The 22,283-nt window shown below is 42.8% G+C and overlaps 1 protein-coding gene across 10 annotated transcripts in view; it reads left to right on the top strand.

Moving 5' to 3' along the window:
* The window catches only part of MAP4K4 (mitogen-activated protein kinase kinase kinase kinase 4), a 163,453-nt gene that overhangs the window by 132,820 nt on the left and 8,350 nt on the right, over positions 1-22,283 (top strand). For 2 of the 10 annotated variants that reach the window (XM_063392606.1, XM_063392609.1), the window contains 11 exons: positions 1,822-2,052; positions 2,978-3,084; positions 4,009-4,160; positions 4,845-4,942; positions 5,751-5,926; positions 6,305-6,425; positions 7,578-7,769; positions 10,154-10,271; positions 10,542-10,712; positions 14,875-15,018; positions 20,207-20,341. In XM_063392606.1, coding sequence (XP_063248676.1) covers positions 1,822-2,052; positions 2,978-3,084; positions 4,009-4,160; positions 4,845-4,942; positions 5,751-5,926; positions 6,305-6,425; positions 7,578-7,769; positions 10,154-10,271; positions 10,542-10,712; positions 14,875-15,018; positions 20,207-20,341 — 1,645 coding nt within the window. The remainder of the gene's footprint in view (positions 1-1,821; positions 2,053-2,977; positions 3,085-4,008; positions 4,161-4,844; positions 4,943-5,750; positions 5,927-6,304; positions 6,426-7,577; positions 7,770-10,153; positions 10,272-10,541; positions 10,713-14,874; positions 15,019-20,206; positions 20,342-22,283) is intronic. The other 8 variants (XM_063392611.1, XM_063392616.1, XM_063392607.1 and 5 more) reach the window with 7 other exon arrangements.

The raw sequence follows: 22,283 nt of genomic DNA on the forward strand, positions 1-22,283 counted from the left end.
GGTGGGGTTTTTTGGTTTGGGTTTTTTTCATGTTAGAGCTAGACTAGAACTGTTGTATCCCATTATTATCTGGGCAGCAGTGACACAGTGGGTTACATGCTGGTGGCAGTTGCAGACCATTTCACAATTCAGAATTTGCTCTGTGCAAGGTTTTTACTACTAAAAAGGATTCTCAGGAAAAGAGTTCACTTGCTTGGTTTTTAAAATTCTTGCAGAAAAAAGCTAACTAAACAAGTGGGTTTTAATAGTGTGAGCACTGTTTCAAGAGGTTTGCAAAACGTGTCTAAGAAAAGCAAGTTTCTTGTCGGTAGGACTGCAGTTGCTAAATAAAGCTCTGTACCACTCCTGAAAAATCAAGAAGAGGTTGAAACCACTGAGCTGCATGGTAGCCATTGTTCTGTTATTTCCTAATGAAGAGCCGCCAGATCTTGATACTTGATCTCATAGAAGTTATGGCATGAATTGAAAAAGAAACCTTTGTCTAAAACTTAGACGTAGCCCGTGAACTCTGAGCAATTTAGGTATGCTAAATTAACGGTGGAGTTCTGCATTTAGTTCCTCTGTTGCCATGCAGAATTTTCTTCTTTCAAATAAAGTCTGTTGATGACAGTGCAAGCTAAAATCATCCCTGATTATGACTAGGTATTGCTACTCTTTTGGACAACAGGAGAATTTGAACAGACGGAAGAGTGGGAGAAATCAGGACAGAACTTCATCTCTTGCTCATTATTTCCTGGCTTTTATTCAAACTTCTATGACTATTTCAAAATATTGGACTTATATCTTTTTACTCTGTGCCAGTTACTTTTAAAGTCTGTGTCTTTCACTCATATTAAGTATAATCAGGCTCTTCAACAGCTGTGTGTATTAAAATTGAGGAAATAATAATAATATAAAAACAAATACAGCCAGCCTACTGAAACTGGGATTGAAAGCAAAGCTTTGCTTAATCATTAGGTGTGAAAACAGCGTGTTCTTCAATTACAACTTTTCCTCCTCCTTAGTTTCAGAAATTAACTCTGAAACACAGGCTTATGCACAAAGAGGAAGTAGGCTGAAGGATCAGTATGGATTCCACTGGAAATCCTAATGGAGTTTTAACTCCATAGTCACTGTTCTGCCTTCTTAGTATGTGTAATTGAATATGTGTGCATGTAAGTGTGTGTGTGTGTACTTTGTGTATAAATATGTATATATGTACAGTATACAGTACATATATGGTGTAAGTATAATATGCATTGTACATATGTATACTATATACAATATATATTGTGTTTTTTTATATATATTGCAATAACTGTAAAAGAATAAAGGCTTTGTGTTATGGTCTTTCTCCAAAAGTTTTGAGCTGTATCCAGTCCCTGAATTTATTAGGAAACGTAAATGTCTGTTGGTTTGCCCAATTTACAGCATTCTTTAATTTTGTACATTGCTTCAATTGGATATCCACTTCAAATTTCCCAGCCCACCATGAGACCTGGCCAAAGCCCACTGAAGACCAGGGAACAGAAGGCGACTTCTGTCTTGAGTGGCCTTTGAGCTCAGGCTCGTGGTGCAGATATTGGATCCCCTTCTCCTCTGGGCACCAGTGTACGTGTATGTGGAGAGCGTATCACACCAAAAGTGCATATGTGCTGTATTTTCAGTCTGTTACGTTCCTCGGGCGCTTGCCTTGCTTTTAAGTGCATTGATTCCACCCCACGCTTACCTAATGCCATAACCAATTTGTCTCTGCCTGCCCCACCTGCCTTTATTCTGTGTTAATTGGAAAGCCGGTTATACTGAGCGCATTGAATGTTTTATGTTTTGTTTTCTTGTAAGGTACAGTGGTCCCATCTGGCATCTCTCAAGAACAATGTTTCCCCTGTCTCGCGATCCCATTCCTTCAGTGACCCTTCTCCCAAATTTGCTCATCACCATCTTCGTTCCCAGGACCCATATCCACCTTCACGCAGTGAAGTGCTTAATCAGAGTTCTGACTCTAAGTCGGAGGTACCCGACCCCACCCAAAAGGCTTGGGCTAGATCAGACAGTGACGAGGTGCCTCCAAGGGTAAGGAGTAGAAAGACAGATGTGTGCTATTTTTTTATTATTAATTACAGTTTTCTTAAGGATGTGATACCCTGGGCACTGGGAAGACCGTGCCCTTTTGCCAGCACTGGTAACAGTATTTTGAAAGGCAGATCATGATGTAGGTGTTCAGTCAATGGGTTAATGATAATCAACCTGAAGTACAATATTGAAGCTTCATATAAAATTGGTAATTATTTATAGAATGCAGCTATTTCAGAGAAACAATTTATTATGCAAAGTTAACAAATCATTACCATATTCAGGAAAGAATTCAAAATATCCCTGAGGTTATTGCTCAGAGTTAATATTCCTCTTCATCTGTTCTCAACCCAAACTATGAATCATACACTTATTTAAAATTGAGATGGATCTGAACAAAAAGGAAACATTCAATATATTTCCTCCTCCTTTCCCCCTTCCATCCCCCCTCCCCTCCACTGGGATTTGCTTCTTCTGAGTATATTCTTGCTCCCCCCCCACCAGTCTTTGCCTTCTGCTGATCCATTCCTGGGCATTTGTTTGGTTCCCTTGAGCTTATTCTCCTAATTCTCATGCTGTTTCAGCAAATTGCTTTGTGCCTCCCCTGCTTCAGTCAAAGTGCCATATTCTTTTCAAATGTCTCAGTAGCTGGGAGGGTAGTGGGGCGTGTACGTGTTCGTGTGATAACCATTAAACGCTATTTAATGTTAAGACTAAACTTCGAGTTCTGTTCAAATTCTGAACAGCATCACAACTAAGGCTTTTGGCTTTGTGGGTGTTTGTTTACTGCTTTTGGTCACTGATGGTAGCTTGTACTTAGAACATGTTGTTAAGATCTTCAGAATATATTCGGTGGCAGGAGAAGTTTTATCTTCCTGTCCTCTCCGTCCTCTTCATGGGTTTAACACAACCTTTTTCTCCCAAGGTACCTGTGAGAACAACGTCCCGGTCACCAGTCCTGTCCCGCCGGGATTCCCCACTGCAGGGCAGTGGGCAGCAAAATAACCAAGCAGGTCAAAGAAATTCCACGAGGTTTGTAAGCCTACATGTCCTTGCTGTTCTTGAATTGGAAGGGAAAGGCTTATGGGAAGCCAGGCATTTCCAGACAAATTTTGGCAGTGCCTGTAGGATGTGAAAGGAAGATGATGTTGGATCCCTTTTCAGTAATGATTAATTTCTCTTGATGTACCACATGTGTCAACAAATGCTGACAAAATTTCTTCCTTCCTCTTCTCATCTGAGTTGCCTGCCCTGTAATTTTTGCAATAATTTCAAATATCCTTCGAATTCTGGAAAAAATGTGGCCGTTTATTAATATCTCCCTTTTTGGTGCAACAGGTCAGCTTAGGGATACTGTGGGGATTATCGCAGCAGAAGGGCTTGTAACATCCAAAATGAAGAGACCTCAGAAACTTTCTGGCCTCTTAGCCAGAAACAGATTTTAAGAGGGGAGAAAAAACCCCCATGGGCTGTGACAGAGCACCCAAGGTCAGGAAGGGGGAGGAGAGAGCTGACTCCTGAGCTCAACAGAGCAGCATGAGCTGGCCACTGTGGAATTAGCTCACTGAATAGGGGTGAGAGTATTCTGGTATTCCTTTTGTTTTTAGTGCCAAGGACACTTCTGACCCAATTTTAAACCTGCTGCTTGCAGGCTGAGAGAGTTGTCCACTTCAGGTTTGATACGTAAGAACAGCAGGTAAATAATTCCAAATAAAAGGAATAGCTTGTACCCACCTAAACTTTTTTTTAACCCTCATAAACAAAGTAATAGTTATTTCAAAGGGAGCCACTGCCTAGGTTGTGAAGTGTTACTGATGCCCTGATCTCAGCGTTATAAAGTGTTCTTTCAGTTGAGTTATTAACAAAACACTAAGAGAGAGTGATGTTTCAGTTTAGAGCTGGGAATCTGGGACTGAAATGTGTGTGACAAGGAATTTCTTTCCTCCCTTGACACAGCAATATAGAGCCTCGTCTGCTGTGGGAAAGGGTGGAGAAGCTTGTGCCAAGGCCAGGCAGTGGCAGTTCTTCTGGCTCAAGCAACTCTGGCTCACAACCTGGCTCCCACCCTGGCTCTCAGAGCGGGTCTGGAGAGCGGTTCAGGATGAGATGTAAGTCCTTCTCCTACCCTTTGTAACACTATGTTTCTAATTTTATTGAGTTGTGAAGCACTCTGTGATTAGAGACGATAACCATCACAGGGTTCACTACCTTTGAGCATGCAATATCAGAGATGCATTGGCTTCCTGTACCCTCTTGGCCATATGTCCTTGCTTGGGAAAGGCAGTAGGCACAGAAGTCATCATCAAACCTTTTTTTTCATCGTTTTTAATTCACATCCTGGCACTGCTCCATTTTCTTAAATGCAAACAGCCTGTCTCCATGCCCTCACAGCTCCCTCCCTTGCTCGCGTGTGCAAGGGCACATTTTGGTACTTGTTGCCTGTCACCTTGGTGGTTTTTGACAGGGTGCAGACTGCAATGGATAGGTCTCAACTGGGATGATGATGGAGATTTTCCAGCTTGAGTCTTTGATTTATAATTGTTGTGACTGTTTGCTTTGGCTTCAGACAGAGGTCAGTTGCACCTATGCAAATCACAGCTTATGGTGTTTTTTGTATAGTCCTTCAGGGACAATGTAATAGTGAACCAGTGAAACTTAGGTCTCGTGGTGAGACACCCCTAATTGTCATCTCATGTCTCTTCCCCACTCCAGAGTGAAGTAAGAAAACATATTTTAGCTCCCTTCTTAATCTGCTTTGTTCTGTGTTCTTTTTGGGGTCTTGGCACATGCAGCATCATCCAAATCAGAAGGTTCGCCATCACAGCGCCATGAAAGTGCTCCTAAAAAACCTGAAGAGAAAAAGGAAGTCTTCAGACCTGTCAAGCCTGCTGTGAGTTGCATCCACCTCCCCTGTCCTCCTTCTCATTCAGGTAGACTCACAAAAAGTACACTGAGAGCTTCATCAGTGCCATCAGGGGTGAACCTCAGCTGGAGTTGAGTTTGTAACTGCAGGTCTAGCAGCATGTTCTGAGCTATGCAATTGACTGTGCACATCAGTACTGCAGACATTAGATTTTCATTGCTTCTGGGATTGATTTCTGCTCTCTTGTCTTCTTCCTTCCTAATCCATGCCTTTCTCTCTCAATCTTGTGCTTCCTTCCTGGGGCTGGACCAATGATCGTGCATTTGACCTGAATGTGCCAATGCTGGGCTGAATGGTGCAGGGAGAAGTGGTAAGACCTTAAATTTTTCCTACTTTCTGTGAAAGATTTCTGACATTTTCTACATCTGGCTGCTATTACAATTGATTGAGCTCTGTGTCCAGTTGTGTCTTGGGGAGCTCGATGGGTTTTCACAGTATTTCTGTCTTTCTTTGAAACTTTCTTCAGTAGCCATATCTCTTAAAATACTGCAATTAGTCATAAATCAGGATAGTTGGGTTTCAGAGCATGCACATTTTGCTATGATATGGCAAGACCCCTTTAGCTTGACTCTCCTGGTGCTTGAATTTATGAGAAAATCAGTTTTGGTAACTGTTACGAATGAGTAAGTCAAAGGAAACAGTACTGCTGGGGCAATGGAAACAGAAGTGAACAAATGGACAAACTCGGGCATGAATCCTGTGGGCTTGTCTTGCAAACTCTTCTCTCTTACTTGCAACATGAGTTTAAAAATTTTTTTCTTCCCTCTCCCGTCAGGATTTAACTGCGTTGGCGAAGGAGTTGCGAGCAGTAGAGGATGTGCGACCTCCACATAAAGTAACGGATTACTCGTCCTCAAGTGAGGAGTCAGGGACAACAGATGAGGAAGATGATGACATGGAACAAGAAGGAGCAGATGAATCTACTTCTGGACCAGATGATGTCCGAGCAGTGTTAGTCCCTCTAACAGTGTTTTGCATCTGTTCTGTCTTATAGGAGATTGAAGGGAAAGGATGTTAGCATTCAGGCTTGTGTGTTAGTTCTTTTGGCTTACTACAATCTATGAGCAAGACATAGCAGCCTCATATGTGCTGAGGATCGTCTTCTCAATGTCCATTCCCCCTTCTCTCTTGATTTGTTACAAAACAAGAAACTGTTTAACAGTTTAACTGACTTTTTTTTTGATGGAGAGGCTTTTCTAGGCAGCTTATGTAAATGTTCCACTCTGGCCGCAATACAAATTCATTCTGAGTATGCCATGATTCAGGGCAGTGACAGCCAGGGCACTAGTGCTGTTATCTCACTCCAGTTATTTCTTGTCTGACAAATAGGTCAACGTTGAACTTGAGCAATGGTGAAACAGAGTCAGTAAAAACCATGATTGTCCATGATGATGTGGAGAGTGAACCTGCCTTGACTCCTTCTAAGGAGGGCACCTTAATTGTTCGACAGGTATTGCTTTTCCTTCCCTGTGCAGTGCTGCACCCTTTCTGTGCTCATTAACCCACTCGCTCATTCACCCATGCTGTTTCTACATTATATTTGTTGTTCGTATTATCAGGACGCAGCTGTAGTGAATTTCAGATGAGCAAGATGTTTGATGCATGCAAAGGAGACAGTAGCCCTTCACCCCTTGCTTCTGTTTTGCATGCTTTCCAGTGACACTCATGGCAGCACCATGCAGAATATCTCAAAGTCTATGGGAGAGAAGGGTAGAAAAGCTGCAGGTGTATGGAGCAAATACCTGGAGCAAAAAGTTTAGTTTTACCACAGAACTAAATATGTGTCTCAGGAGTGAGGCTGGGAGGGAGTTGGGGTGGGAGCAACCAAGGTTTTTCAAAATTGTTTTGAACCTGTAGTTTAGGGCATACAGACCACCCAGGTAACATACACACACATGCACATGCGAGTTCACACTGCAGTTGGTGTGGGGTAGAAGCAGAATAGGTGGTGAGGCAGAGAATGTGGACAGAGCTAGAGTGCTGTGTTGTTGCTTTTGATTCTGAAAATATTGCGTTCTTGTGCCTCTGAAAGATAATGGTTCCCTGTTTTTAAATGAGCTTGTGTGTTAATGAGCGTGCTATCTTATAGGAGTTCCCTCATCGCATTTCTGAGTTTCACAACTGAATGCAAATTTCTTAATTGAGTCCTCTTATGTGAAAATGAAGATTTCATGGTTGTTGTTTTAAATAGTTAGCTGAAGGGATTCTCCAGAAGGTCCAAACTACTATCTGTCTAGGGTCTAAGTTAGTCTTAAACGAAACAATAGGAAAAAAAATCCTCACCCTACCCCCAAAAATGTGCTTGTCCCTGTTGTGGTGTTGGACTTAGCACAGTTGTTCTTCTGTTAATTGTTGGAACTGGCTGTGCAAGTCAACCACATGAACCGAGCGTTTGCCTGCTGATGGGAATTTCATGAATTCTAGTAGCTCTCCCCACTTTCCCTTTCCATGCAGGCATCAAAGCACAGATTATCAGCTTATTTAAAAAAAAATTAAAAAATGTGAGAAGGTAGGAAGTGAGGGAGAGAAGGAGAGAGGTTGTTAGGGATATAGACCTTTAAGCAGCACTTGAGCAAGACAAGTGTGCCTGTTTTTTCTACAGAGTACAGTTGACAAAAAGCGTGCCAGCCATCATGAGAGCAATGGCTTTGCCGGTCGCATTCACCTCTTGCCAGATCTCTTACAGCAAAGCCATTCCTCCTCCACTTCCTCCACCTCCTCCTCCCCATCCTCCAGCCAGCCGACACCCACCATGTCCCCACAGACACCCCAGGACAAGCTAACTACTAATGAGGTATGTCTTACACCACAGCTGGCTGCTTTCATAGGGTTATAGCGGCATTGCCTAGGAGCTAGTTTGCAAAGGAACTCCAGCCAATCTCCCCTGCTTTTTTTTCTGTCACCTTTGTTCCCACCTCCCAAATAACACATTTCAGTTCTGTGTAAGAAGCCCCTAACTCTAGAGCAGTCCCACGCCAAACTTGCCAGTTTACTATTTTTGCTTCCTTTAGTGAGTCATTAATTGCATGGCGTTCGTTTTAAACTAAACTTGATTACTGCATTTTCAAGCCAATACTCTTTTTTAAATTCTGTTTTATTCCGGGAGCAGGCTAATTGCAAGCAATGTGCCTCTTCAGAATTAGCAGTTAATTTTGGCTTTGTCAGTTAAGGCTGGACTAGTGTCTTCACACATATGAGCAGCTGCTTGTGGAAACTCACCCTCTGGGAAAGGCAGTGGCTGCGGAGGGATTTTGCTCACTAAAGCTTGCCATGTGGGCTGGGTGAACAAATCAGGTGTTGCCTGGGAGAGTTGTAAATGCCTCAAGTATTGTTATTTTGGAATAATGAATGGGAGAAAATATTTGGGGTTTTATCCAAGTATGTGTGTCCTCTGAGAAGCAGCTGTGTAAAGATGACTGTTCTCCACCAGTGCTGATTGTGTCCAGATGGAGAAGGCTGTGCCCTGGGGGAAGCTCCCTCTTGCTGTCCTGGGCTGATCCCAGGGTGGTGCCTTCCTTTACCGAGTGCCGTGGGGCAGCCTGGTCCTTCGCGTGTGTGCAACCCCTCGCAGCAGAGGAGATGCACACGTGCCATGAACAAAGGGCCATTCGCCCCTTACCAGCCCCAGCAGTGAGCAGGGAGCCCTGGCTGGTGTCTCCCTCCTGGCTGGCTGGCCAGCCTGGCTGATGAGGAGAGCCTCTCGGCCAGGGGGTGGTGCACGGCAAGCGAAACTTGGTGAAAAGAAGCTGCTGCTTCTCAGAGTAGGGTCCTGCCATGTAGGTGTGCAAGTGTTGTGATAGGAGAGGTTGCAGTGAGCTGGGTAGGTTTATGGCAGTGCACATGTTTACCACATAATCAAAAATGCTTCTTAACCCCATTGTAGGAGGGTGGGTGGGAGGCAGAGTTTCGTCCTGGAAATTCATTTAGTGTTCTACATAATTTTCAGCTATGCTTTGTTGGTCTTTGATCTTTCTGAAAGCTCACCCTTGTAGGTTATAGAGATCAGTTGATTGATCCAGAGGTATGCTTGCTCATTACTTGGACCTAAGCACTACATAAGCAGGGTTCATTTAGCTCAGCTTGGGAAGTGGGGCTGTGGCAGTGCCTGGTGACAAAGGATCATTTTGGTATTGGGCTGTGCAGGGGAGGGATACACTCCCAAGACCCATGGCTGTTTTGTTCTGTAGAGGCTTAGGTAGATCGGGCGTTGAAGATCAGTTGATGCTAAAGAAGTGTCTTGCAACTATGTTTGCATAAAACTGAGCAAAAATCCAGTAATGCTTGGTATAACTCTACCACATGCACACCCTTTTTCTATACATACACTTTTTTTTTTTTCACTTGTCCCATTCTGCTTCAGTATGATATGTTGTCACTATAATACTAAACTGGCAAGGGTTTTTAAGTTGTTCCATTTCCACTTTTAACAGTTCATTGTTTCACTTGTCTTCTTTCTTTCTTTATGTTTTTCATGTTTAGACCTCATAACTCAACAAGCACCAGTGATTTTGTCCACTGCATATTCATAGTGTCATGTCACTGTTTGCTACACCTTCCACACTAATGAGCCCCTTTGTTCGATACAGGTTTAATATGTTGCTTTGTCAAATAAAGGTGGAAGAATCTGCTGCAGCTTTCTGGCAAGAGGCTCAGGTTAAACAAATAGGGAGAATGAACAGTAGTGAACATTGAAACATAGTCCATCGTAGAAATGAATGCTTGATCCCAGATGGTTCTGATTTTGTTGCACAAGCCAAGAGATCAAACTTCATAATTTAATTAACTACCTCAATTCAGGAAATGATTCATAAATTCAGAAGTTGTAGGTAGTGGACAGCTTGCAGATAAAATAGTGTACATACATTTAAGCAGATTTTCAAAAGGAGAGGTATTCCCTCGCTTTGTGCCTGATTGTAGTGGTCTGTACTAAAAAGCTTTGCTAGCAGCTGAGGTTCAGGGATGACAATTCAGCTAATTACATGTTGCTGTAACATGTGCAGTGTGCATATGTATCTAGTTCAGGTGTGGTGCCTGCAGTGCGTTGTGTATCTATAAAGGAAGTATAAAAGCTTGGGGAGGCTCTGTAGCATGATTCTGTAGTGACTTTAAAATGTTGGTGTTTGTTATCCATGCTTTTTATTGTCATTAATATTAATAAAGTTGAAATTTACATTGCAGACTCAGTCCGCTAGTAACACACTCCAGAAACACAAATCTTCCTCCTCCTTTACACCTTTTATAGACCCCAGATTACTACAGATTTCTCCATCTAGTGGGACAACTGTGACTTCTGTGGGTAAGTAAAGTAGCTGAAGACAGCAATTGAAAAAGGGTTTAGTGACTTCAGTGGCTCTTTGAAGCACTTAAGAATGTTACCATCATGCTTTTTATTTGTTTTGCAATGAATTGCATAATTTATTTTCTTTTTCCATTTACATTTCTTACAAAAATAAGGGCTTTCTCAGTATTCTCAGTCTCTGGTTTGGGTTGTATGACACAAAAAATATATGTCCAGAATCTAGCACTTGAAGGGTATTACATGCACTTTACTTTTTTTTTCTTTCAGTAGGATTTTCTAGTGAAGCAATGAGATCAGAGGCAATAAGGCAAGACCCCACACGGAAGGGATCAGTTGTCAATGTGAATCCCACAAATACGCGGCCACAGAGTGACACACCAGAGATCCGCAAATACAAGAAGAGATTCAATTCCGAGATACTGTGCGCGGCCTTATGGGGTAATGCTAACCTGTTCTTCCCTTGCCATTCCTGACACGTAGGCATGCCAGTAGGAGCTTTCAGCCCTTGATAATGTATCTCCAAAACTGTAGCTGTTTCTCTGCATTTATTCAGTGATTGTTTGCATCTTTTTTTTTTGCAAGACCTGATTATTATTGTGTTTTTTACAGTATGTTGCTTCTGCTTTGATGTAATTTTCCACTGGTACATAAATGCTTCTGATGGCACAGCTTAGACTGAGAATCATTAAGGTTGGAAAGACCTGGGATCTTCAAGTCCTCTGACTTAACACCACCAGATCAGCTTGACCATGGCACTATGTGCTGCATGCAGGTGTTTCTTGAACTCTTGCAGGGATGACGACTCTTATCACCTCTGTGGGCAACCTGTTCCAATGCTTCACCACACTTTCCATGAAAAAAGTTCTTCCTGGTATCCAACCTGAACTTGTCCTGGCATAGCTTGAGGCTGTATCCTCTTTTCCTCTCACAGCTTGCCTGGGAGAGGCTTCATGCAGTTGATCAGGATGTCATTTTCAGCTCTTTCTAAACACTGATAGTACATCTCTTGCAGCTTTTGGGAGCTTCTAGTAGTCCTTACAGTGTAGTAGTCCTTACAGTGTACAGGGCATTCTATTGAAAAATAAGCATCTTCTTGAGGCTCTTGGTGGTGTATTGTTGCAGGGCTTGATTAAGGTGTGTTGCATAAGATGACTTGTTGCCTCAGTCAATGTAGGAAGTAAATGGAAAAGAAAAAGATAGAAAGAACATTTTCCATTCTGAGACTTATCTTTGTTAAGAGTGATTACTGCAGAGAGAAGCTGGGTATGAGATGTCAGCTGACCAAGTGTGTCTGGTCTTCTTGTCACTAGGGATAATTTGTGATGGTGTCAGACAGTCAGGATCCCACACATCATTAGGCTTAGAGCAGTGTCTGTTGCCTGCTACAGTGTAGAATCTCTCCTGCACCTAGTAAAAGCTTTTCTCTGTTGTTTGTTTCCTGACCAGAATCTGTGGGGACACATGAATTTTTTCATGATCTAAATGTTAATTGTTGAAGCTTGTGTATGTTACATACATACTTATCTCTAAACTTGGAGATTAAAAATGCACATACAGGTCGTTTAAAAAACTTAGGAAGAAGAGAGTCGGCCATTCCCCTAAGGCACATGATTATTGTAAAGGTAACACAGTCCTTCTTGAGATTTTTATAGCTCTTTTCAAGGCTTCAGTTGTGGGGTTATTTCCAGTATTTCCTGTTTCTCAGAACAGCACTTTTGTCCCAGTCTTCTTGACTGCAAAGCTGTGTCAGTGAAATAGCTCTCCCAACAACTTGTCTTCCTATCTGGTGTTTACATTATATCCAGAATTTACTGGTAAGAATTTTTACCCCAACACTATTTCTGCTTGAATTCCTGTGTAAAATTCTCTGATAAAGCTAACACTTGTGCAAATGTAAACTTTCAGGCTGTGAGAGGCCAAAGGCAGAGAGAAATCATATGGTGTCAGTAAAGATGACTCATAATTTCTCAGATCTGCCTTGTTTTGCCAATAGCAATTCGTGTTAATGGTTTTTATTTCTTTGATCTATATATCTGACTGTTAGGGTGGTTTAAAGAATAGGTGTAAAATCCTAGAAGTGTTTTACAGCTGTAACACTTCATTGAACATTTAGGGCCAAACTGATGGTGGTACAAGTTGGTACACATGCTTACTTCTTGATACTGTTTAACTTCCCTTACCCTTAAGAAAGTGAAATTATTTCATGGTGATGCTCTCTATTCAAAAAGAGGGGGACTTGCTTTGCTTTGCCTTTACCAATGGTAAGGCCAGTGGTATCTGGCAAGCTGCAAATTGCATTAGGTCTCTGATGCTGTTTCTTCTAGCTGTGAGTGGTGAAAGTCAGTGTTAATGAGATGGGTGCAGTAACACAGATTTTTACACCCAACCTCCACAGACAGCCTGTACTTCTTCAGGAAGCGTTTCCACTTGTTTGAAAAAAACAGTGTTTGAAAAAACCAGTTTGAAAGAACTGCTTAATTGTAGGGTGGCAGTAGAAGAGCTCTGCTGTCTGAGTAAGGAGGGTGTCTGCACTGTAAAATACAAGCAGTGCTTGCCAGCAGTGTAGTACCTCGTTGGTTCCATCTCAAAGCGTGTGTAGCTAAGGAAAGGGGCTGGGGACAGGTGTGCATGAGAACTCATAGCAGGAACAACTGCACCAGAGAGGGGGCGAGAGGGGAAGGGGCCCTGAGGGAGCAGTTAGCATGTGGTTTGCTCTGAATTGTAGCCCACACTGGCCAAAGTGCAGAAATGCATGTTGAAGTGTTCAGCTTCAGTCAGTGGGTGCAGCGGTGCAGGAAGGGGACCAGCTGCAGGGCACCTGCTTGGCTGCTTTGCTGCTGCCTCAGCCTATGCTAGGCCCTGACTCGTGTGTGGCTCACTCTCCCTGCTTCCTTCTGCCACAGTCTGAGGATGTCTCCCAGTAAGAGGGACAGTCTGTGTGAGATGGCCATTGCCCACGGGGGCTGTGGGGTGGGATCCAGTGGGTGCAAACCATGTGGGACATGCAGAGGTGAGAGGTGGGCAGCACAGGGATGAAGGAAGTGTCAGCCTGGACAGCCTGGAGGGTGACAGGCCTCCCAGGCGAAGTAGAACAGCATATCTAAGCAAAAATGCCTTGGAACTGCTGGGACCTCTGAAGTTTTCTTACTGAAAAGAGTAGACAGAGGATAATGGAGAGATATATGATGATTTCTGAACTCACTATGGGCTGCATCTATTTTTCTCATCCACCCAGAGGTGCCTAAGAGTGCTCCACCACCAGCAGCTCAGCCCTCTCCCCATTATTACTTCCTCCTGGCTGCAGTTCTGTTTCCTTCCTAACACCCTCTCCCCTTTCAGGGTTAATGTGCCCACTTTTTGCAAGCCTCTTCCATGCCTGGTATTCAGGGGTTGTTTAGGTGAGCAATAATGTCCTTTTTCAATACTGTGAAAAGGCATGTCACTGCTGCAGGTGCAGACTGCACTAAGACACACACACACACACACACACACACACACACACACACACACACACACACACACACACACACACGTGGGCCCACCTGCTCTGTCAGAAAAGGTTCATTGTGGGATCAGCCCAGTATATGGCACCAGTATAGCTGCATGTGGGGGTTAATTGTCTGAGTAGGGATTGAGACCATTAAGCAATGTGACTATGATCATCTCGTGTGAGTTTTGCTTTTCTTACTTCATCATTTTATCGTGCTAAAGCATGGCAAGTTTTATATTGGGATTGCAACTTGGAAGTCTAATAAAGTGAGTCATACATTTGGGTTGATTTCCATTTCCTGTACTGTACTTGAACTGTCTCTGCAAAATTTGTGAGCTTCTGGACTTAAACACTATTGCAAATAAATCGTTACGAAATTTAAGAGTGATAATATATTAATAGATATTTAAAACTTAGTCCCGTATATATCTATTATGTTAAAAAATGTAATTGATTCTAAATAGTAAGGTTTTATGGACTCTTGGAGTGTTCCAATGGACTTTTGGAACTTTGTGTAAAGAAACTGGCCTACTGACTTTTCTCAGCTATATTTGCTTGATCTTTCGGAGAAACCTATGGAAACACAAGATTTACAAGGTTTACTATTCCTTTGAGTTTAACATTCAGATGGAAAAGATTGTTGTGAAGCTGGGAACAGACCCAGTGCCTACCCTTTTGTGGGAGGGCTGCAACACAAGCTGTTTCTCCCTGTGGGAACTGTTTTTGTTGTCATGTCCTTGTCAAGAGTATCCTGCTACCATGCCCCTAAACAACAGCTAATACATCTTTGGAATACATAGGCTTGCATACCACTTTGTGCTTCCCCCTCCTCCAACATTAGCATGCCTTTTTGTTTGGGAACTGGTGCTCTAGAGAGCTCTCTGTGGTCTGCCAGTCTCTTACTCTCTGTTTGGTGTCAGTAGTCATTGTGGGCAGATAATGCAGAGAGCCTCTGCATCGTGAGGTCTTGTAGGCTGCAGGCAATTGAGACCCAGCCAGCAGTGGTTATACCTGCTGGTAACAAGGCAGTTGCTATATCAATCTTCTGTTCCTCAGAATGTGTGGGAAAAGTGCTTACTGACTTGGATCTCTGGTTCTGTTTTTTTCTAGGAGTGAACTTGTTGGTGGGCACTGAAAGTGGTCTGATGCTGCTAGACAGAAGTGGGCAGGGGAAGGTTTATCCACTCATCAATCGAAGACGATTCCAGCAAATGGATGTACTTGAAGGGCTGAATGTCTTGGTGACAATTTCTGGTAAAGTTAACTGTTGAACATTGTATTTTTCCTCCATGTGGCATGGTATGGTAGAAAGATTTTCTTGGCAGCCTGTGTATTGAGGGGGAAGTCCTGACTGAAGTCAGTGGGTTTTCCATCATTTCACCTCTGAGTCTACAGCTTATTTCTGCAAGTGAACTGTTTTCCACACAACACCCATGCCTGCTTGCTCCCTGTCCTTTCTTCTGTGGGGTGACCTTTAAAAATACTTCATGAGTTTGTGGGAAATGTCTGGCTTTGTTTCCTTGTTCAGCATTTGAGAGCTGGAAGTTCATATTTTGTGAAGTTTGGGAAAATGTCATTCTTTCCCGCTGTAATGATTGCTTTCAACCTGGCTTCTTTCTAACCAAACACAATGTGCTACTTGGGTTTAAAGACGTTTCTCTTGTGTGTTAAAATCTGTAGAATGAGGAAAGCTCTTGCAAAATAGGGAAGTAAGAGTGATGTGCAGTAAAAGTGTGTGAGAGAGGAGTACAGTGTGTACATGGTGTGGAAATAACCAGAGTGAGAAGGCAGATTGGTGCCGGGTCTCTCACTGAGTGCAACTTGGGAACGGCAGAGCAATGGGAGATGAAGGGTGGTGGTGATGCATGTGTTTGTTTTGTGTGTGCTGATGAAAAATGTGTTTTATGAAGCTTGAGGTTCCAGACTCTTTGGCTCCACAAAGTTATGGTGTAAGTTTAACCTGCTGTTAAGACAATTTGATGTGGTGCATTGTTAGTCTTTCTTCACAGGTGTTGTTCAGCTGTTTGCCTTTTGTTTTGGTTTGTTTGGAAAATCAGCCTTTGCTACGCTCTGTGTGAGACAGGGGGAGGATGTTACATGAGGTTTCTCACAGGATTCGCTATTGTTGTTCAGACCCACCTAAATTTTTTTGAGGCTCTGGAACCCAAGTGTGCTGGAGGAGCTCGCGAGCTCTCCCAGCATTTCAAAAGGACACACATTAGACAATTTAGTTTTCGAATTTAATGCATCAGCAATGTTGTGTGACCACAGATCCGAAGAACCATGCCCATGGTGCTGTCATCAACAGGGGATTTGTTTCTGTCTAGAACAACTGAATTTTATTGGCTTGTCACTTGCTACATCCTCAGATACAGTTATACTGTGAAATCTGTAAAAAGAAAAAGATGAATCAAGCAGCGTTCAAAAATACACAACCTGCTGTGTGTCCTTTTGATGTCTAAATATGCTGTATGTTAAAATATAAGCTTTGGTTTGAAAGGCACCATTTGATAGAGTTTATTCTACAGCAGACCTTGTAAACAAAAATATTGTATAATCCAACTTGTGTAAAATCTGTTGGTTTGAAACATACCCTACACAAATCACAAGTGTCTGTGATTCAGTCTTGTGTATAATTGTTTTCAGTTTATTTGTTTTTGCGTCAGTCACAAGTGGAGTACCCTGACACATGCGTTTTCTTTGTTTCCCTTTGTTTCCTTTCAAAACTATTGCTTCCTCTGTGGAGACACGCTACATTAACCCTTAAGAAATCGGCTGGTCTTTGGCTGTTCTGTGCCTTTGTGTCTGTGCCATCTCCTGTGTTTTATGGGAGGTTACTGTAGTATGAGGCAGAAGAGGCATCCTTGCCCAGTGAAAGGCAGGGCTGGGGGAGCATATTCAGTGAAACCATAAATGCTGTTATGCCCAAGCTTCCCCTTATATCCTGCTTTTGTCTTCTGTACTGCACATCTCAGTTTTTTACCCTCATGCTGGACTTCTTTAAGTATCTTTTTATTTGTGATGAGTTGCTTCACCTCTCCAGGCAAAACTGGAATGCTGGAGGGAAGGTATGTTTCTGTAAATGGTGTGTTTTGGCACATTAGTGATGGAACTGTCTCTGAGCTTTGTCCCAGCACTGCTACAGCTTCGCTGGAAGCATTGTTCAGATCCCTGTGGTGCACTCTGCCGTATGTTCCCTTGAGTTTTTTGGGAAGTGATGTGCTGATGGTGGTAGGGTTTCAAAGGTGTCACTGCGTTGTGCGAAGAAGTTGCAGTGTGTTAGGATTTTGAGAGGGTTGTCACCTAGACTTGCTTTTAATAGACACACTGTTGAGTCTGAAAACATGAAATCAGTTCTTGGCCCAATTTATATTTGAAATACAGAACTTTCTGACAACAAAGCTTTTGATACTGAGATACTGAGCCTGCTAGAAATGGTACAAGAAAGCCTCGCAGGTAAAGCAAGAGTCCTTGATTGGTTCTTCAGCTCCTGCTGTTGAGAGGCAAAAAACCACAGTTTTGTCTGCTCAGGTGATACAGTGCAGAGTCATAAAAATACTGGAGGAGAGAGTGGCAACTTGCATACAGAACACGCTCCAGTTGTGGTTCCCTGAGGATTTTGCCAGCCCAGCTGGCTGATGGTGGCACCAGGAAGAGATGACAGAGTGGAAGAACTGGTTCTAATCTGCCTGCTTAATAATTAAAAACCACAGTGACAATAAAGACAAAAACTCAGTACAGGAAAAAGGACTTTGCATTTGAAACTATGTCTGTGGGAGAATCCAAGCTGAGATCTCATAGCATTCACTGTCTGATCAGTTCATTTGATGGCTGGAGCAGAGTTTTCTTTCTTATTTCATGATCATAATGATGAGATCTCTGCAAAATCAAAAAAGACCACAATTTTGAGAGCTGTTCAAACTGACTGGTAGAGCTTTACAAGGAGAAGAATCTAATCTCCCCCACTCCAAATGTGAACACTAAGAGCAGCATAACTTGTGGAAATACATACATAGCTATGTTTACATAACTAACTGGTCCTGTTCTTTTCATGTCAGACTGCAGAAAGGCAGAGGAATTTCCTGTCTTGTGACTTTTCCTTGTGGTCTAGACACCAAAACACAATGGGAACACACTTGAGATATTTCTTGGTTGTTTTGAAAAATATTTCTGCTTGGAGAGAAATACCCTGGTGCATATCATGTGAACCAAAAGGAAAAAAGTAGCCACATGCTGGGAAATTCCCATGTGTACTGTTTGTTCTGAGTCTTCAAGTTTGACTAAGCTACTGGGGAAGCTACAACCATGGAAATATCTGAGGCAGAATTTGTCTCATTGTGGGTAGGGACTCAGCATGGTTTTGGAAGCATTTGGTACATTGTAGAGACCCTGAGCCCTCTGAGCTCTTTCTTGCCCAGAACTGCAGTGGTTTCTGATCTGAACTATGGTTCCTATTTTTCAGTCTTTTTAAAAGAGCCCTTGTGGCTATCATTTGCAGTGTTTTTTTGGAAGGACCTTTTCTTGGTTACATGTGGGACTTCTAGAAATACTGTTTCCTGCTCTAGTCCTCCAAATCTGAGAAAGCTACAGGATTTTTACCTGCGAGTTTTACCTGTTTAGGAAACATAACTTAATAAATATTAAGTCAGAAAGTAAATCAGGGTACTCATTTACTGCCAAATCTATAGTCCCATTTGTAATAGAGATAAACAAAAGATAGTCCAATGTTACTTCACATTTCATTGCATGGCATCAGAATAGAAGGGCTTTTAAAATTGAGTAGCAGATCCAATATTTATAGCAATTACCTCTCCAATTCCACTTTAAATTTAAGCTTAATGAACAGATTTTTTGCTTTGAATCTGCCTATTCTTTTCCTCCTGTCCTTTCCCATCCAAGTAATAAATAAGTAATACCTCCAAGTAACTAAAAGGATCTTTTAGACTTTGTCTTTTTAATGCAATGTCTTATGGTGCTGGAGTCTATGGAGAAGCCTGTTTGCAAGCTGTGCTTCCCCACATTGCTGCCCCAGCCCCTGCAGATGCTTTTCCTGACAAGCCTAGCTCTGTTAGGGGATCCCATTCTATCAGGGCAGGGATCTGTGCCAGCTCCAGTACCCCAGTGTGGAGCTGGTTGTGCACAGCAGGATAGTCTCAGTGCTCAGTGCACATGTCCTGCTCCAGCCAGTATCCCCCAAGCAGCCACCTGTGAGCTAATCTGTCAGTAGGTATCGTGTGAAAACTTAAATGACAGATTAAAGGCATTTAGCTGAACTTTACAGCTGGATCTGGCTGGCAGCTGCCAGGTGTGCCATCTTGATGGGTAGTGGCTTTTGACAGCACAGACCCATACGGTGTTGCTTGGCCAGCCCAGCAGTGACTGCAGTACAGGTCACCTGTCTCCCCTCACCTCCAGTGGCTGAGAAACACTGGACAGGCACATGGCTCCTCATTGTGGCTGGTGCAGCATGGAGCTGCTCTGCTGGCAGGTAGAGTCCCTGAGGGCATCTCCTGTTTCCTTTCCTTTCACAGAGTCCTCATGGAGCCTTTTTAAATGGCTCCTAGTCAAAGCAGGGATGATCTCCCTTCCTCAGTGCAGCTTGATCTGTGAAACTGTATTGGTTCCAAGCAGCAAAGCAGCTGCAGAAAGGAGGATGCAAGCTTTGGGTATGTGCATTTAGGGCCATCTTCTCACTAGCTCAGCAAATGCTTTGTAGGCCATCAGTTATTAAAGAATCGCTGGTACAGTTTATCATGGACCTTGCTTTGCATTCTAAGAGGCCTTCTGGTGTCGAGTTAAAAGTCTGAGCTGTATTTCAAAGAGGTGGCAGACGCCTTGTCAGTTGAAGATAGGGCAGCCCAGGCACGTAGCTTCTTTCACCTGTGGAGAAGAAATACCTCTCAGAGCTTCTGTGTGCAGCATGGTAAGTATTACACCCTTACAAGCTCAAGGGAAGGGCTGCTGACAAAGCAGTCATCAGCTTTTAGCAAGCAGATGAAGTTTCAGGTCTTGTATTCCATCCTGCAGCTCTCCTACAGTTTTGTATCAAAAAGAGCTGCTCTGACTCAGTTACATATATATATATTGTTTGTTTAAATCTCAGTGCATGACTCTCTGGTGCTTTTGTTGTGCGAGTTCTCTGTTCTAGTGGAAGTCTAAGAACCAGATAGCTGAAGAGTTGTTCCCTTGAGTTTGTCATTTATGTTTGTATGGTATTACCATGTGTATCTGTCACTGATTATTGGGAAAGTGCGTGTCTGGGTGGAATCTGGAGTGAAGCTGTTGTGGATGCAAAACTGAGGGAGATATGTGTGGTTGAAGCATTTTCTCCTTCATTGTTGTTTTGGTTTGTTTTACAGAGCTTTCTGTTTTGCCTGGGTAGGGCTTTTTGCAAGTATCTTCCTATGGAGATAAACCATTTTTTTTTTCGTTTTGTGGTTAGGTAAGAAGAACAAGTTACGAGTTTACTATTTGTCGTGGTTAAGAAATAAAATCCTTCACAATGATCCTGAAGTAGAAAAGAAACAGGGCTGGACAACGGTGGGCGACTTGGAAGGCTGTGTGCACTATAAAGTTGGTGAGTAGCTAATGCAGTAATAGTTGGGATAAAGGATGGCTGAGAAAGGGAACTCCAGTGCATATGTAGCTTATGGTTTGGTTGGTTTTGTTTCTAGCTGTCTTATCCATTTCTCAGGGTGGACTTGCTAGCGAAGCACCAAAATAGATGGCAAGTTACAGGGTTAAATTAAAGGTGTGAGGAGTTTCATGGTGGGATGATGGGCTGGGAAATGGAGAGTGTGCAAATCCCATCTATCTTCTTCCTGTAATGGATGTGGCATCCAGAAGGGTGTGGATATGGGCAGTGAGGGCTGGTAACATTTCACCACCTCTGTATTCTTGTCCTCAGCAACTGTTTTCTTTACTAACAAGTTTCCTTTATCTTTTACCACGATGAATTTACGTGCTGGAATAGATTGAAAAAAGTCTCTCTTTAATGTAGATTTTAAGACTAGGAGGAAAAAAAAAAAGAGAGGGAGGAGAGGAGGAGAAAGGATACTCAGGTAGCAGACAAGCTTTGGGGAAGAATCTGGGAACAGAAGCATATCTGTAACTTCAGGGTGATTCATTGATTCCTCTTAGCTCATGAAATTCCCTAATCCATCTAAGATCTGCTGCAGTACAGTTACAGAATCAAGTGTGTTTTGACCAGGCAGGTGCCCTTTAAGTGGTTTTAAGTGATTTAATTGGATTTCATTTCATTTGGATTTGGCTTCCACTTGCACCAAAGCTAGTGAAAGACATGTAGCATTCACTGCCAGTGGAGTATATTCAGTGAGCCTGCTGCCCTGCAGGTGGGAATATGAACCAAGAGCTCTTTCTGCTGCTTGGGTTTCATGGTGCATCCTAATGGATGTTGCCTCTGATTTGATTTTCTCCCAGGAGCCAGCTCAGTTCCTTTCCAGCTGTGTCAGTCAGTGTGGAGCAGCAGCAATCAAGCTGTTCTCAGTCTCCTCCTGTCATGCGTGTGCTCTTGGAAAAACCGGCTAATGGGGTGTAATCAATAACAATGGCAGTAAGTGACTGCTGAACCAGGAGCTCGACCCTGAAAACAATTAATAATGCACTTCTCTGGTATCATACCCCAGGGTGTCAGCAGCATAATGAAGTGGCCTGGTAACAATACATCAACAGCGACTGAAAGGAGGCTTTCCAGCAGGGAATCGTCTGAAACAAAGAGCATTCTCTTCCAGATGAAGAGGGGTCTGTTAGCCTGGGCTGCAGCCTGGCACTGAACTTCCCCCTGAACCACAGAAATACAGTAGATTTTTTCAGGTAGTGAGAGGCCTCTTTGACAGCTGCGCTTCAGTTCCCAAGAAGGAGAGCTCTGCCAGTAGCTGGGCTTGCAGTCTGGACGCTGTCACCGAGGCAGCTGGCACTGGTCACTTCCTTGTCTCTTTGATGCAACAGGGGTCTCCGATGTCAGGGTGAAGTGGTATTTATGGATCTCAGTTGCTTCAGGCAACTTTTGGCTCCTCTAAATGAGAAATTGCTCTTTTGAAACTTAAGATTTGGGTGAATTCCCAGATAGCACCAAGAGTAAATAATAAGAATTATCAAATGTCCCCTTTCACAGATGAGGTGGTTTTGTTCAACATCCCCCCTCTTCCCCGTGAAAAAATTCCAGGAAGTCTTGTAAGCTAGACAAGACCGAACAAAAGCTCTGTTTTTAGTCAGTACAGCTGTGGAGGTTGAGAGACTTTTTTTTGTCTGTTGAAGAAGTGTCAAGTCCCTTAACACTTACAGTTTAGTCTTCCTTTCCTGCACAGTTAAAAGAGCAAGTAGTAGTGTGGTTCACTATTATAATGACACTTTGTTTCTGATAAATTATGTGAACTTGTTTTCTTTTCTCAAATGATTTATCTCAGACTTTAGGGATGAAGGAAAATGCTCCACTATCAAGCTTGCCTTTTGCTCTTGAAATTGAGTTATGTTGTAATTTTCTTTTCTTCTTCCTTTCC

Source organism: Prinia subflava, chromosome 3 (genome assembly GCF_021018805.1).
Source record: "Prinia subflava isolate CZ2003 ecotype Zambia chromosome 3, Cam_Psub_1.2, whole genome shotgun sequence".
NCBI classification, from domain to species: domain Eukaryota; kingdom Metazoa; phylum Chordata; class Aves; order Passeriformes; family Cisticolidae; genus Prinia; species Prinia subflava.